At 49.4% G+C, this 17,074-nt stretch overlaps 1 protein-coding gene across 1 annotated transcript in view; it reads left to right on the top strand.

The window, feature by feature from the left end:
- Positions 1-9,876: 9,876 nt before the first annotated feature.
- CLDN16 (claudin 16) overlaps positions 9,877-17,074 on the top strand; it is a 68,901-nt gene continuing 61,703 nt past the window's right edge. The window contains exon 1 of the mRNA XM_075338515.1: positions 9,877-10,252. Coding sequence (XP_075194630.1) covers positions 10,109-10,252 — 144 coding nt within the window. The 5' untranslated portion in view covers positions 9,877-10,108. The remainder of the gene's footprint in view (positions 10,253-17,074) is intronic.

Raw genomic sequence — 17,074 nt, forward strand, 5'->3', positions numbered from 1 at the left:
CAGTGTCCCGTATCAAGTCCTGCGTAGCCACATGCCGCTCCACCAGGCACACTAATTGGTCCAGGGTACTTGGGTCGCCCTGTCCTACCCACCGTTGAATGGTGACGGGTAAAGTGCGCACAAAGCGATCAACTACTACCCTTTCCACCATTTGCGCAGGGCTCAGAGTGTCAGGCTGCAACCACTTCTTTACCAGATGCAATAAGTCATAGGCCTGGGAGCATACGGGTTTGGCTTCCTCATAGAACCACTGATTTACCCGCTGAGCCCGTACATAGGTATTCACCCCCAACCGAGCAAGTATTTCGGCTTTCAGGGTCGCATATTCTATGGCGTCCTCGGTACAGAGGTCCAGGTACGCTTTTTGGGGCTCCCCCGTCAGATAGGGCGACAATACCTCAGCCCACTGGGGGGTCGGCAGCTTCTCCCGCTCGGCCACCCGCTCAAACACCGCCAGGAACGCTTCCACATCATCCCCCGGGGTCATCTTTTGCAACGCTTGTCTCACCACTTTCCGGACGCTGCCGTCGTCACCCGGTCCCGGGGTTGTTGCTGCCGGTCCGGCACGGATCGACTTGGCCAGGAGAACCATCTGTTCTTGGTGTCTTTGTTCCTGCAATTTCAAGGATTGCTGCTGACGATCCAACGACCGGAGCAGGTGTGCATTGGTCTGTTGCTGCTGTGCATTAGCCTGTTGTTGCTGTGCATTAGCCTGAGCCAGCTGCTTTAGTATGTCCTCCATGGCGTCGCCGGGTTTGGGCTGTAGTATAGCCGCTCGAATCCAGGACATGTGCTACCGGGTCACCAGGGATGAATGCTACACCTCACCGGGCTGGCATGCCCGCCGTTCTCCACCATCTGTGAGGTAGCGTGGTCGGCTGCACGGCAGAAGACACGGGATCCAGGCACCAATGGTCACAGCACACGGTTTATTGCACAAACCAAAAGTCCAAAAACAATACACATGTGTTCCCCTGGCAGAAACTCAGGGAGTTGTGTTCACTCCCTCACACTAGGGCCCCACGCCCATGTTCCTGTTTCCTTTTAACCCTCCTTTCAGCCTGCAGGGAAAACATTAACCCTGGAGTGGTGTTGCTTTCTATACATGGAGTGAGCGCAACCGGGGCGAGACGTACCGGCCGTCATAGATAACCCCGGTCACAGTCTCACAACCCCTACATTTTTTCTGTTTCTAACTTTTGTACCCTTGAGTTATCACTTTATTCTCTGCCCCCTCTTTATTTACCTGCACCTCAAGCAAACTTGATATCTTCCTGTACTTGATTGCCAAACTTCACAGTCAGAGCTGGCACCGCTCGACCTCACTGTCCAGCCCCGCCCTCTGCCCACCCTGTGTTACATCCACAATAGTGACAGATAGGGTTGTTACATGTTCCCCTCACCCCTTATAGATAAATGAATACTGTGTAATAAAGACAATATATAGCACCTAATGCAAGTCTATAGTAGATATATGTGTAAACGGTGTGCGTGTCTATATATATATATATATATATATATATATATGCACATATACTGTACATACTGTACATACACATATACACAAAAAAAAGCTGAGTATTTCAGCCCTTTTTTATGCTAAAAACGACCCCCTCAGCTTATACTCAAGTGAGGGTCACACAAAAAATTATTTTCACTTGTCCCCCGTTCCCGCGGTGTCCTCTTACTTGCTTCTTGCGGTCTGCAGGCACATAGACTTCTCGGTGATTGTTTCTGGTGTAGGGTCCGTCGATGTTGTCGTCAGCACTTTACTTGAATGATTTGCGACGCTGCAAAGCATCCAACTGAAGTAAAGTGCTGACAACTACGCCCCGTGTACCGGCCGCAATCACCAAGGGGTCTATGTGCCTGCGGTCCGCAAGAAGCAGGTAAGAGGACGCCGCGGGAACGGAGGACAGGTGAGAATAATTTTTTTGTGTGTTTATGTGAACAACAGCGTATAAGGGGACAAAAAGAGGACCGAAATGAGGGCAATACTAAAGGATCGGCACATTACTACAGGGGCCAATATGGGCACATTACTACAGGGTACAATATGGGCACATTACTACAGGGCACAATATGGGCAGATTACTACAGGGGACAATATGGACACATTACTACAGGGGACAATATGAGTACATATAATGTAGTAGTTTGCTCATCCTTGTCCCCATCCTATAGTAAGGTGCCCCATTTATGTGCCCATCCTGTAGTAATGTCCCATCCTATAGTATTGTGCCCATACTTCTGTTCATCTTGTAGTAATGTCCCCTCTCCTGGTCTTCTCCTTGTAGCAATGATCCATCCTTTAGAATTGTCCCCTATTGTGCCATTCTTCACACACACACACACACACACACACACACAAAAAATCCTTCTCACCTGTCCTCCGTTCCCTCGGTGTCCTGTTTCCTGCTTCTTCCGGCCTGCAGCCCCCATGATGAACGTTGCCGATGCAGGGGCCACCACTGACAGAGCTTTATATCATATGACACATTTCTGGGTGCTGTTCAGAGACAAGCTCTGTATACAGCTACTCCAATGATCAGTTGCTAACCTCTGACTGGCCGGCGGCTGATCATTGGAGTAGCTCTATAGAGAGCTTGCATCTGCGCAGCGCCCAGAAATCTGTAATCTGAATAAAAGCACTCCCTGTGCGGGTCCCCAGCACAGTCAGTGATCATCAAGGGGACCATGGGCCTGCCAGCTGCAAGAAGCATAGGGGCTGTGTATGGCTCGTGGGCCACGTCTTTGATGCCACTGCACTACGGAATGTGTGGAAGGATGCGGGGGAAGGGGGGGCGGAGACTTTGATGCACTGTACATGCCCCACTAAGCAGCAGGACGGCATCATGACGTCGGCTGTGATGCCCGTCATCAAAGGCGGGACATAAGCTCCTGCCCATAATATAATGAAAGACAACATCCAAGGGGTAATCTTCAGAAGAATATTTATTCCATCCAGACAGCAGACAGCAACATTTCACCTTACAATTGGGCTTTATCAAGCATGTCTGCAAGCTCCCACACTCAGGTTTAAATACACCACGCTCATAGCAAATCATTAGGGGATTCTCCACCCTCGCAGCTCTTATCCAATCACAATAATGTTTCACAAAAAAAATAAACAATCCATATTACAAGATGTTATAAAACAATTGCAACAATTAAACTACAATACATGAAAAGTAACCACATATAGAATCCCGTATGCAATTGGACACAAGATACCATGTGTAGAAAATGTTCCACAAGAAAAGTCCTGGTCAGTGGCGTTTACACATCCATGGTGACCGCGGTCAATAATGAGTCCACAAAATAACCATGAGATTCAACAGTCCTATTGCTCCTGCCCCTGTCGATGTGACATCACAGGAAGTAGCAAAATCCCGGCAGGAGCGGTCACAGGACCGCTCTGAGCTGGGGGAGAGGGGCTGACAGCAGGGCAGGTAGGTAGTTGCAATCTACTTACCTGCCCCAATGTAGCCCAATAGTGAAATAATAAAAAATAAGCAATATAAGCAGGATAACCCCTTTGACGATTGTTCTGTGTGAATAGAATTTTGGCTGGCCTGCCTAAAAAGACTTAGGCCCTGTTCGCACGCTTCATTTTTGCATGTTTATTGATTGCAGTTTTTTGTCCCAAAACTTCATGCATTTCCTTCCTCAGCAAAGTCTATAAGATTTCATTTTTGCAGCTTTTTTTTTGGCTGCGTCTTATGGTGACAACAAAGATGCAGCACGACAATTCTTTCTGCATTTTTGTCAGCATTTTTGAGCCCTTCAAGTCAATACACTTGACTTAAAAAATGCACAGTGCAAAAACGTGGTAAAAAACTCAGTAAAATGCGGCAACAAATGCATGCCGAGGGTGCGTTTTTTTGGGACCAAAAATGTGCATCTTTGTGGTCACTACAGAGATGCAGCGTGCGCACATAGCCTTAAACTACCACCAATGGCATTGTAAGTAGCTAATCAGCTGTCATTTACTGGCAGGGATAAGGCAGTATAAAGGATCCTAGTATTTCACTTGCATTTTATAACACTGTTTTCCAGGACAATCTACTTTTTCCGCCCAAAGTATTTGACTCAATGTTTGTTTTCGATAAACCAAGCTTCTGGTAAATGCAAATTACTATGACAAGTTTCTACAAGTATCTGAGCGTTTACAAGATTTTATGGCCTTTCAGTTTCCCTGCCTAGAGTAGCTTTTCATGTTGGATTTATAGGATTCCTAATTATCCTATTTAGATTTTACGTGAGAAAAAGTTGGAAAAATGTAAGATTCTGAAGAGTTGTGAAATACTAGAAGTCAGTTATAAATAGCCGGCTTTTTTGTCAAGTTGCTATCACAAAGGGTTGTAAAAATCTTAAAATGCATAAAAAATTTATACATTGGTTTTGAACATAATCTCATCACTTTATAAATTTATTATATCATAGTTTCCAATGGTTAGAACGGACATCACTTTTACAGAGAAGACATAGCCATAGGTAGTTCAAAACTGTACTTAACCCCTCTGTGTCCATAGTAGCATTCATTCTGAATAGTGATGAACGAGTACCAAAAAGCTCGGGTGCTCGAGGCTCGGCCCGAGCATCCCAAGATACTCGTGTACTCGGCCCGAGCACCGAGCCCAATGTTATCCTTTGGGAGACCCGAGTATTTTTCTGAAATGACCCCCGGCAGCATGTAGAAACCCTAAAAATGTCACAAAAGTCTCAGAAGAGTGCTCAAATGACATGGCAACAGCATGGGGAAGACCCCTTGAAGCATTTATCACTCAAAAGTCACAGCTGTGAACAATTTTGTCCGAGTTTTACGCCATTTTTACGGACTCACCAGAAAACCTCCAAAATGACACCAAAATGAATTTTCATGGCGGAAATGTTAAGGGCACATACCCAATAGTGAGATAGAGCTGGTGTATGTTACTTTTTGAGATTATTACATGAAAGATTTCACGTAAAAACATTGTGTGGCACTCCGATGTCCAAAACGCACGTTTTGTGCTTTTTACTAGCGATGTCGGTCATTTTTTTTTTCATTCTATCTCCCGTCGGTCGGTCTCGCTCTGTCGGTCTCTCTCTGTCTTGTCTGTCCCCCTCTCACAGTCTGTCGGTCATTCTCTCCCCTCTCTCTTACTTACCGTTCCCCGATCACTGCCACGGCGCTGCACGGCTGTTCACTAAACTCCTGCTGCTTTCCTGCTTTTCGGCGCCTATGATTGGTTGCAGTGAGACACGCCCCCACGCTGAGTGACAGGTGTCTCACTGCACCCAAACACAGCAGCCGGTGGGTGTGTGTATACTGTAAAGTGAAATAAATAATTAAATAATTAAAAAAAACGACGTGCAGTCCCCCCAATTTTAATACCAGCCAGATAAAGCCATACGGCTGAAGGCTGGTATTCTCAGGATGGGGAGCTCCACGTTATGGGGAGCCCCCCAGCCTAACAAAATCAGTCAGCAGCCGCCCAGAATGGCCGCATACATTATATGCGACAGTTCTGGGACTGTACCCGGCTCTTCCCGATTTGCCCTAGTGCGTTGGCAAATCGGGGTAATAAGGAGTTAATGGCAGCCCATAGCTGCCACTAAATCCTAGATTAATCATGTCAGGCGTCTCCCCGAGATTCCTTCCATGATTAATCTGTAAATTACTGTTAAAAAACACACACACCCGAAAAATCCTTTATTAGAAATAAAAAACACTAAGAAAGTCCCTCATCACCAATTTATTAACCCCGACAAACCCTCCATGTCCGGCGTAATCCACAGTCCTCCAGCGTCGCATCCAGCTGTGCTGCATGAAGGTGACAGGAGCTGCAGAATACACAGCCGCTCCTGTCAGCTTCACACAGCAACTGAAGACAGCCGCGCGATCAGATGAGCTGTCACTGAGGTTACCTGGATCCAGCGGTGGATGCAGCGGTGGCCACGGGTAACCACAGTGACAGCTCAGCTGATCGCGCTACTCACCGCCACACCGGTCAGGTCCACGCAGCAACTGAGGTGAGTATCGCGATCAGCTGAGCTGTCACTGAGGTTACCCGCGGCCACCGCTGGATCCAGCGGTGGCCGTGAGTTACCTGACTGACAGCAGCTGATCGCGCTACTCATCTCAGTTGCTGTGTGAAGCTGACAGGAGCGGCGGTGTATTCTGCAGCTCCTGTCACCTGCATGCAGCAGAGCTGGACGCGACGCTGGAGGTCCGTGGATTACGTCGGACATGGAGGGCTTTGTCGGGGTTAATAAATTGGTGATAAGGGACTTTGTTATTGTTTTTTATTTCTAATAAAGGATTTTTCGGGTGTGTGTGTTTTTTAACTGTAATTTACAGATTAATCATGGAAGGTATCTTTGGGAGACGCCTGACATGATTAATCTAGGATTTAGTGGCAGCTATGGGCTGCCATTAACTCCTTTGTACCCCGATTTGCCAACGCACTAGGGCAAATCGGGAAGAGCCGGGTACAGTCCCAGAACTGTCGCATATAATGTGTGCGGCCATTCTGGGCGGCTGCGGACTGATATTGTTAGGCTGGGGGGCTCCCCATAACGTGGAGCTCCCCATCCTGAGAAAACCAGCCTTCAGCCGTATGGCTTTATCTGGCTGGTATTAAAATTGGGGGGACCGCACGCCGTTTTTTTTAATTATTTATTTATTTATTTCACTGCACAGTATAGACACCCCACCGGCTGCTGTGATTGAGTGCAGTGAGACACCTGTCACTCAGCGTGGGGGCGTGTCTCACTGCAACCAATCATAGGCGCCTGTGGGCGGGGAAAGCAGGGAATATGAGATGGCTGTGTGCAGAGCACAGCGCGCGCGCCGGTATAAAGGCTCGGTCACGCTGTGCGGGCCGGCCAATCACCGCAATTCCACAACTAACAGGGCTGTGGCATTGCAGTGGTCTGCCAGCCAATCCCTGCATGAGGGCTGGCTCTCAAAAGGGCGCCAACATGCAGGGATGAAGACCATGAGTACAGCACGAGTATCGCAAAATTACTCGGTACCCGCCGAGTAGCCCGAGTACAGTGATACTCGTGCGAGTACCGAGTAGTGACAAGCATACTCGCTCATCACTAATTCTGAATACTCCAAAATAAAGAGTTGTATTTTCTATGGTAAATATTGTTAGCAGCAATTCGGAACAGATTATTTCAGAATTTTTCTTATTAAGCCCTTATGAAGACTGAGATAGACAATGATCAAGCTGATCAAATCTAGTTCAGTTTCAGAAACCCAAGAGGAAGTTACGGACAGTCATAGCCTTTTTATTTATAGGCAACTGCAGGGAAAGATGTAAAGTGCCAGGGAGGGGCAGTCGTGGGCTGGGGTTGTGATCCTCAGCCCACCCCTGAACAATACAGACACGGGGGGCAGGGTAGTGTATGGAGTGAGTGTGGAGGTGGTACCTTTCTGCTGCTGCACTTTCTGGGTCTTCAGCCAGCTTCTCAGGGTCCAATTGACTACAATCGGCCTCGCACACCGCAATGTCAGAAACGAGTCCACCACCGGTTGAAATCGCAACAACTTTACTGAACAATTGGTTAGCTCACAGTTTCAATTACTTAAAGGCAGACTTTTCATTGTTATCATATACAGGCATTCTTTTCCATACCGAACCTGGCTCTGCAGCTACGGCCACCAAGAGGCAATTTTTCCTCTCCTTTCTGGAACAAGGGATGCCTCTCTCCTTTACTTCCTTCATACTGGGATTATGCTTTACTGCTGAGGGGTTAACACTCCATTGCAATCTCCTTTATACCTTCTCTTTTCTTTCTAGGCCTGACACCTCCAAACCACTTTACTCCACTCTCCTTCATCTGACACCCTACAGGTCCTTTTACTTGTCTCACTCTTCCCATCTGCCTTGTACCTGGAAACTCCTGCCCTATATGTCCTCCCATGCTGGAACCGTCCTCAGTTTAACCCATGCCATCCTGTCACTCCTTCTGCACTCCCTCACACTAAGGGACCAGGGACCCAGTGACACGTAGTGGCGGCCAGCCAAATTACCCAGGGGAAACATATGTAAGAAAAATCCATTACATTAACACACATGCATGAAGAACATCTTTCACTAAATGAAACTGATTGGCAATGACGTATTCAGGGCGGCAGGGGTCTTGACACCCTCTTACAAAGATACAGAACACAAGGATCAGGATCGTAATTTTAAACTGCCCGATTCATCATTGCCACAATTTTATCTATCAGTAACGATATTAAGGGGATGTTTTGTGGAGTTCTGGCAACTCTAAAGAGGGCATCTATTGACGATGTTTTCACTAGCTACTCCTCTTAGTAGGTCCCAGGAAATACTTTGATGTTCATACCTTCACAACTCTACAAGGATCTTGCTTTTACTACAAAGGTTTCTTGTGTCACCAGAGTAGCTGTTAACTGGTGGAGTGAGATGGCATGGGTACTTTTATCAAGGTCAGACAAGGTGAGAGGGACAAACCAAGGACATAATCAGCAAATGAGGACTTAGGAGGATAACCAAGGTCAAAATCAGGATAAGGCTATGTGCGCACAGTGCGTTTTTCGCGGCGTTTTTGCGCGTTTTTTGGGTGCGTTTTTGGCCTCAAAACTGCAGGACTTTGCTTCCCCAGCAAAGTCTATGAGTTTTCATTTTTGCTGTCCGCACACATCTGTTTTTTTTACCTGTGTTTTTGAGTTAAAAAAAAAAATGGACATGTCAGTTCTTTCCTGCGTTTTTCTGCGTTTTCCACCCATGCAATGCATTTAAAAAACGCAGCAAAACGCAGAGATCAAAAACGCACCAAATCGCGGCAAAAACGCATGCGTTTTTTGATGCGTTTTTTGACGCAGGTGCGTTTTTGTGCGTTTTTAGCGGCCAAAAACACACAAAAACGCAGCGTCAAAAAGACGCAGTGTGCCAACCTAGCCTAACTGAACCAAGAACTGGCATAAAAAGGATTAGGTAGTTTAAGGTCAAGTTCAATCATCTATACAAGGGTCAGGTAATGGAGAGGGGTTAGCAAGCCAGGTTAGGTATTAGAAATTAGGTTAGAACACACAGAAACAGAATTAAGGCTTATTGAACCTGGCACTTAAAAGGGATTTATAGGCTTGGAGTTCATGTGTGCAGTCACTATATGTTACTGAAGACTTGTAAATCCGCACTGCATGCACTTGCTGTCTGGAATCTCTGGTGCCGACGCCGGTAACTTGCAGATGTATGCAATTTGCATGTCATATCATGTGCTGACTAAACTAGAAGTTGTTAGAGTGCTCACTAAGTAAGTTAGATTCTCTAAACCAAGGTCCGGGTAGGCAACTGGGCCTCGAGTGTTGGTGTAGCAGATGGGAGACTGTTATCAGAGGAATTGAAAGCCACAAGCAGAAAGGTAACTGAACAACTGGAAGACACAGAGAGCCAGGAGACATGTTTGAGACTGCACGCAGGTTGTAGAGGTACTTAAAGCCACAGGTAGACATGTAACTGAGGAACTGGAACCTGCAGACGACCAGGAGAACTCGGATGACATAAGTGCACTTTTTTAATATTCTCCAATTCTGACAAACGGATCCTACTGTCGTCAAACTCGGATCAAATTTTGATGTGAGTCTAATTTGCATAATCAGACATTTTTCACGGATGAAGAAAATATGGTTGTGTGAGCCTAGCCTTATATGAAGGCAATCTTTGTTAGGATACATTATTTGGCATACATTCACAATTTGTTTATAAGCACACATGCAGCAAGTGCATTTACATTGTCATACACCTATTACAGCCAGTAGAGTTGTGAAGCAGTGGTCAATAATTAACTGTTCTTTGTAATGTGAACGTCTTTCTTTTCACTTATCCTTCATCCTACTCCCCTGTGCCTAAATATCCACGGTTCAATGTGAACTTCTATTTCCTTCTCAAACGTGCAATCTCATCACTAAAGTGACTGGTAGTTGCCTCTACCTTGCAGTCCGTAGCCTTCTTGCTGCGTGGAGCCTCTTATTCAGTCTTTTTCCTAGAAGTTATATTTTTTTGTTGTGTGACAGCTACCATTATACCCTGTAAACTTTCATCCTAATCTTTCATCTGTCACCTGATGTTTTTCGTCTCATGATATGGACACCTCAAGTGCCAGTTTTGGCATAGTGAGGAATCTGTCACAATACATTGGCTTTTTTCTTGCTTTTGTGTCTGCTGGCTTTCTGATTGTGGCAACTTGGACTGATTGTTGGATGGAAAACGCAGATGACTCTCTGGAGGTAAGACATACTAATACTCATCTACAAATAGGAATAATCAACTTGGGATTTCATAATGGAGAGTAATTCTTTATAAATCTCACTACATGACGGGCAGTGAGTACAACATGCTCTAAATATATACTGCCAAGAAATTACCGTAAGTAATAAAGTGCATGTAATTTGTCTGTGTTATTGGAGATTAAAGTCCATTCTTTTTTTTGCATCATGAGTTATGCGGTCTTAAACATAAGAACTAATAAAACCCATATCCTGTCTATCGGTATAATTATTTGCTGTCTGGCCCAGGATAAGTACTGACATTTCTTTAAAGTACAGCTTGCATTAGAGCACATTTTTAGTAAAATGATTCTTAAAAAATGTTCTACACTAAATTACATTTTACGCTAAATTTACTAGTTGCAATAAGTAAAAGAAAACTTTATTTTGTCTGATAAGTTGACTATATTGCCAAATAACACAGGGAATGAAGGTTTCAGAAATCCTAAAAATGTCTTCTAAAATAGGAAAAGGATAGTTTTTTTGGATGTTAAATAGTGATATAGAAAAGGGCACTTTAAATTTAACCCACTTATACTTTAGCCTATTTAATCGAGTGGATGGCAAAACAAGACTCCCCTGGCAATAATATGCAATTTAGGCTTAAAGCGGGCTTTACACGCTGCGACATCGCTAGCCGATGCGAGCGATGGCGAGCATGATAGTACCCGCCCCTATCGTTATGCTGATATGTGAAGATCGCTGCCGTAGCGAACATTATCGCTACGGCAGCGTCACATGTACTTACCTGCTCGGCGACGTCGCTGTGACCGGCGAACCGCCTCCTTTCTAAGGGGCAGTTCGCTCGGCATCACAGCGACGTCACTAAGCGGCCGCCCAATCAAAGCGGAGGGGCGGAGATGAGCGGGACGAACATCCCGCCCACCTCCTTCCTTCCTCATTGCTGGCGTGTGGCAGGTAAGGAGAGCTTCCTCGTTCCTGCGGCGTCACACATAGCGATGTGTGCTGCCGCAGGGACGAGGATCAACTTCGCCCAAGCAACAGCAGCGATAATTGGGAGAGGACCCCCATGTCAACGAGGAGCAATTTTGGATGTTTTTGCAACGATCCAAAATCGCTCCTAGGAGTCACATACAATGAGATTGCTACAGCGGCCGGATGTGCGTCACAAAATCCGTGACCCCAACGAGCGTGTAAAGCCACCCTTAGGAAGTGTGCACATGGCCTCTTTTTACTCCGAACTCTGCCTGAAATCCATTTGTAAAAGCATAGCAAAAAGACTACAAAAAGTGTATATGATGCTCAGCAATGTAAAAACAAGATTGCTGTGCACATATTTAGTTCTTTGATACTGAACTTGTTTTAATCATTTTAAGGATTTAGAAACCATTAAGTACTTAAAAGAAGCAGCATGTTCATTGTTCAGGAGGTTTAGGTGTGAAGCCCCGGGGACGCTGTGTCGGTGCATTACCTTCAGGGACTCCACGTAGATGGATCTGTCTGGTCACAGGTAGGAAACCTTCTTTGTAGTTTGTCGTGACGCCACTCTCAGATTTGCGGTCAGTGGGGGACCGCCACTGCAGGTTAAGGGATGCCTGGGGCTGATGGTGGGTGCAGCCAGTTGTAGTAGCCTCCTGAGAGTGAGGCAAGCCCCAGGGCCCTGTGTAGATGCGTAGAACTACAAGGCGCAGAATGACTCAACACAGGCAGGATGTCTTTCAGGGTTTTTACTCACAGTTGATGGCAGGGTGAGTGACCCGGGCGTAGCTGGGATGAACCAAGTGGGAACCAGGTGTCCTTCAGGCTGACTTGTGAGGGTGACTACTAACTCGCCTTCCTTAGCCCTTGGTGGTTTGGGGTAACCCCGACTTTGAGTCCCTATGGGGGTCACCCAGGGAAGATGCTGCAGCCTCTCTCCCCTTCGTTTGCCGTTTGCTTGTCGCCTGGACCAGGCCACTCCAGCTGCTTGCCTCCTGTGACCTATGGGCCCTAACTGTGGCTACGTGGCTGCGGCTTTTGTGGTGTTGTGGCGTGGGCTTTGAGAGCCCCACACCGGCAGGTTTAGCAAAAGAAAGCTGGATCTATCTCCGCTTCGGGATCTGCCGCCCGTTTGGGCCTGGTACTCTCTAGCAGTCTCCTTACTTCCCACTCCGTTGCTCTCTCTCTAGCTGAAGATGGATTTCGGGTAGCACTCCTAGTTGACCGTTCTCCCCCGTCAGTAGCCACTGCGCGGGCGCTGTCAGACTGCACAGCCCCAGGGATCTGCTCCTCACTCGAGCTCCCTGGACTCTACACTGCCCTGGCTCACTGCCCCTCCTCTCCTGTTCTTGCCTACGCCACCTAGCAACCAGACTCTCTTACCACACCCCTTGAGAGGAGATGGAGGCTTTTGGCCCCCTCCACTATTCCAGTGAAGGTGAAGGCTTTTCCCCCTCCTGGGATCCCCAGGGGTCCTCTCATAGGTACATGTGTGAGACCTGATCACTATGCGCCTGTGTACCACACCCCGGTCAGCCTTCTGGATTACCTGTGTTGTACTGTCCCCAGCATGGGTGCAGTACTCAGTGGTGCCTGACCAGGTCAGGGGCGCCACATTCCCCCTTAGTTATCACCAGCACGTCCTCGGGCTGCAAGACAACATTTTAAAATGCATAAAACATTAAAACATGTAAAACATTTTTAAAAGCACCAGGTACCATACATCACCACCCTCCACCCACAAGTCCGTTAACCCACCCAAAACCCTTTCACGTTGGCCGCGACTTCAGCCACTTCTGGCAGGATGTAGAGGCGGCTTTCGTGGGCTGGTGGTTTCAGGGTATACCTGGCCTGGTGGATCCGCGCCTTCAGCCTCTTCTGGCAGGATGTAGAGGCGGCCTCCACAGTTGGTGCTGACCAGGTACCCTCTTTGTGGTGGAGAGCCAGGCCCCATAAACAGGCCTGCTCTCTGGTCGCAGGTGAGCCAAGGCCCTATATACGGACGGGCTCCCTGGTTGCAGACGAGCCAAGCCCCTAAACAGGCTGACTCTGGTGGTGGTGGTGCCCTCTGGTGTAACTATTTACACTGCGAGAGTTTGTGGCTATAGCCAGTTCATAGCCTTAAGGTTTATTTCTCACAATAGTTTATGTGGGCACATTCTTGAACTTTAAAACGTTGCAAAACAAACTTTCCAAACTGGTCAAAACTTGCTGTACTTTACTTAAACTTATGCAGACTCCTCTTCACCAGGGCTTGGGCCTGTAGGGCTGCGGCACCTGTTGCTTTCTTGACCTTTTTCCTCATCTGTAGTTGTCTCGTCAGTAGGTCCTTTGTCTTTTCTTTCTTCTTCTTTGGGACATGGCACTACATCTAGCGCATACCACCCTCTTTCTCCTTGGTGCATGGTGAACTGTACGGAGTCTCCCATTTTTAAGTTTCTTCCAGGGTGTCCTCTGGGCAGATTAGCTCTGACGTCTCTCCTATTGACAAAAATGCCTTCTTTGATACCAGGTGCTACGATGAACCCGTATCCTGACTTGAGGCTGAAGTCCTCCACTACTCCTCTGCAAAGGGGTCCTCGGACCTGTGCTTTGGCTCTTCTCAGGAACTTTTTTTCTTGTAGGTCTCTGGCCGTGATGTCATCTCTCTGCTCTGGGGATGGCGGTGCAGGGGAAAACTGAGTTCTGCTGCGGCGCTGTGTCTTGCGGGCTGGATTCTGCGAAGTGCAGCTTACAAGCTCCCAGGTAGGGCGGTTGGGCAGGTCTTCTTCGTCAGCAGGAGGTGTCAGGTCTTCCTCGTCCCAGCGGGAATATGGCAGCATCTCCGGCTCTGGGACTAGCACTGCTGCTGGCTCCGGGGGCAACTCCTCAGCTTCTTGCCCTCCTCTCCCCCTTAGTTCTTCGCTGCACTCTGGTCGTGGCAGCGCCGGGGATGAGTGTTCCTCAGCTGGCCCAGGCGGTGGACTCTTCAGCGTGGTTGCTGCAGGGGTTGCCTTAGGGGTGTGCGGAGGGAGCATGTATCGGTCCACCATCTCCTGTGGGAACTTGGCCTCCAGGTCAGCCTTCAGCTGCCAGTATGCGGAGTCCTCACCTATCAGGGATTTCCTAGTAGGGACTTCCTTAGGCTCGGGAGCGGTGTCTGCTCTGGCCTTGCAGGCCGGGGTAAATGGTGATGCAATCTCTTGGCGGGCCGCGCCCTGTATGGCGGCGGCCTGGTCTTGGCGGGCCGCGCCCTGTATGGCGGCGGCCTGGTCTTGGCGGGCCGCGCCCTGTATGGCGGCGGCCTGGTCTTGGCGGGCCGCGCCCTGTATGGCGGCGGCCTGGTCTTGGCGGGCCGAGCCTGGCGTGGCGGCGGCCTGGATCAGCGTCGCTGTTGCAACTGGCGGCTCAGCGGGCGTCGCTACTGTGGCCGGTTCTTGGCGGGCCGGGCAGGGCATCGCTGCGGCGGCCTGGATTGGCGTCGCAGCTGCGATGGGATCTGTGCAGGCTGGGCTGGGCGTCGCTGCAGCGATCGGAGCTTGGCGGGCCGCACCTGGCGTGGCTGCGGCCTGATTCAGCACCTCGCCTGCGGCGCGGACGAGCGTCGCTGCTGCGGTGGGGTCTTGGCGGACTGGGCTCAGCAGGGTGGAAGCCTGGGTCAGCGTCACACCTGCGGCACGGATGAGTATCGCCGTGGCAGTCGGACCTTTGCGGGCCAGGCGGGGTGTCGCTGCGGCGGCCTGGATTTGGCGGGCCGCACCTAGCGTGGCTGCGGCCTCGCTCAGCGTCGCCGCGCCAGGCGCCTCTTCTGGGACCGCGGTCGTAGCAGCAGGGGTCGGAGCACTTGCGCTGGCCGGGGCAACTCTGGACTCACCCATCGGTGGCACCATCGGGATCTGAGTCGTCGCCGCTCGATCTGGCAGGCGTCGCGCGGCTCCCTCCTCATAGGTCCGAACCGCCGCAGCCATCTCCAGAAGCTCCATGCGTTCCTCTCTGAGCTGTCGCATAATCCTGGCCTCCAGCTGATCGCAGAAGATAGCAAGCTCCCGGCACCACCAGGCAGCAGAGCCTGGTTCTGGGTATCCACGTCCGGACTCCATTTCTTCTCTCTGCAGCAGCAGGCTTGTGGCTCTCTTTCCTTCCCGCCGTCTCTGGACGCTTCCGCTCTCTTCACAAGCGAGGTCAGAACTCTGCAGGGGATCTCTGGGTAGCCACACCTCTTCGTGGGCGGTAACTTCTTCCAGCGCGGGCTGCTGTTGTTTTTCAGCGCGCTTTTCATGGTGGCAATATGGCGGCGCTTCCAATTTTCCAAGCGGACCGCCCAGGCACATGGTCACCTGTCTCAACAGGTCTAGTCCTTATCCTGTTCGTGACGCCAGATGTGAAGCCCCGGGGACGCTGTGTCGGTGCATTACCTTCAGGGACTCCACGTAGATGGATCTGTCTGGTCACAGGTAGGAAACCTTCTTTGTAGTTTGTCGTGACGCCACTCTCAGATTTGCGGTCAGTGGGGGACCGCCACTGCAGGTTAAGGGATGCCTGGGGCTGATGGTGGGTGCAGCCAGTTGTAGTAGCCTCCTGAGAGTGAGGCAAGCCCCAGGGCCCTGTGTAGATGCGTAGAACTACAAGGCGCAGAATGACTCAACACAGGCAGGATGTCTTTCAGGGTTTTTACTCACAGTTGATGGCAGGGTGAGTGACCCGGGCGTAGCTGGGATGAACCAAGTGGGAACCAGGTGTCCTTCAGGCTGACTTGTGAGGGTGACTACTAACTCGCCTTCCTTAGCCCTTGGTGGTTTGGGGTAACCCCGACTTTGAGTCCCTATGGGGGTCACCCAGGGAAGATGCTGCAGCCTCTCTCCCCTTCGTTTGCCGTTTGCTTGTCGCCTGGACCAGGCCACTCCAGCTGCTTGCCTCCTGTGACCTATGGGCCCTAACTGTGGCTACGTGGCTGCGGCTTTTGTGGTGTTGTGGCGTGGGCTTTGAGAGCCCCACACCGGCAGGTTTAGCAAAAGAAAGCTGGATCTATCTCCGCTTCGGGATCTGCCGCCCGTTTGGGCCTGGTACTCTCTAGCAGTCTCCTTACTTCCCACTCCGTTGCTCTCTCTCTAGCTGAAGATGGATTTCGGGTAGCACTCCTAGTTGACCGTTCTCCCCCGTCAGTAGCCACTGCGCGGGCGCTGTCAGACTGCACAGCCCCAGGGATCTGCTCCTCACTCGAGCTCCCTGGACTCTACACTGCCCTGGCTCACTGCCCCTCCTCTCCTGTTCTTACCTACGCCACCTAGCAACCAGACTCTCTTACCACACCCCTTGAGAGGAGATGGAGGCTTTTGGCCCCCTCCACTATTCCAGTGAAGGTGAAGGCTTTTCCCCCTCCTGGGATCCCCAGGGGTCCTCTCATAGGTACATGTGTGAGACCTGATCACTATGCGCCTGTGTACCACACCCCGGTCAGCCTTCTGGATTACCTGTGTTGTACTGTCCCCAGCATGGGTGCAGTACTCAGTGGTGCCTGACCAGGTCAGGGGCGCCACATTGGCTTGGAAGCTGGTGGCTAAATGTGGGAAAATGTTTGTAGTATTGTTCCTGAAGCGGCTTCACCTTTGAGATCATTGACGGCTCCACCAATGTCTGCACATGCCTTTGGCGTGGTTTTACATCCAGGTGTGTTAAAAAAACAATCACTACGATTTTTTTTAGCCAAAGTCAAAAGAAGATTAAAAAGAAATGGAATACATAAGGGATGGATACATCTGCCTCATCCACTACTGGATTTGGCTCAAAAACTGCAATGCTTGATCAAAACATAATTCTTAGAGTGCTTTTAATATGCTTAGGGTGCCCTACTCAGATTTTTTTATG

This window comes from Anomaloglossus baeobatrachus, chromosome 3, assembly GCF_048569485.1.
Source record: "Anomaloglossus baeobatrachus isolate aAnoBae1 chromosome 3, aAnoBae1.hap1, whole genome shotgun sequence".
Taxonomy (NCBI): domain Eukaryota; kingdom Metazoa; phylum Chordata; class Amphibia; order Anura; family Aromobatidae; genus Anomaloglossus; species Anomaloglossus baeobatrachus.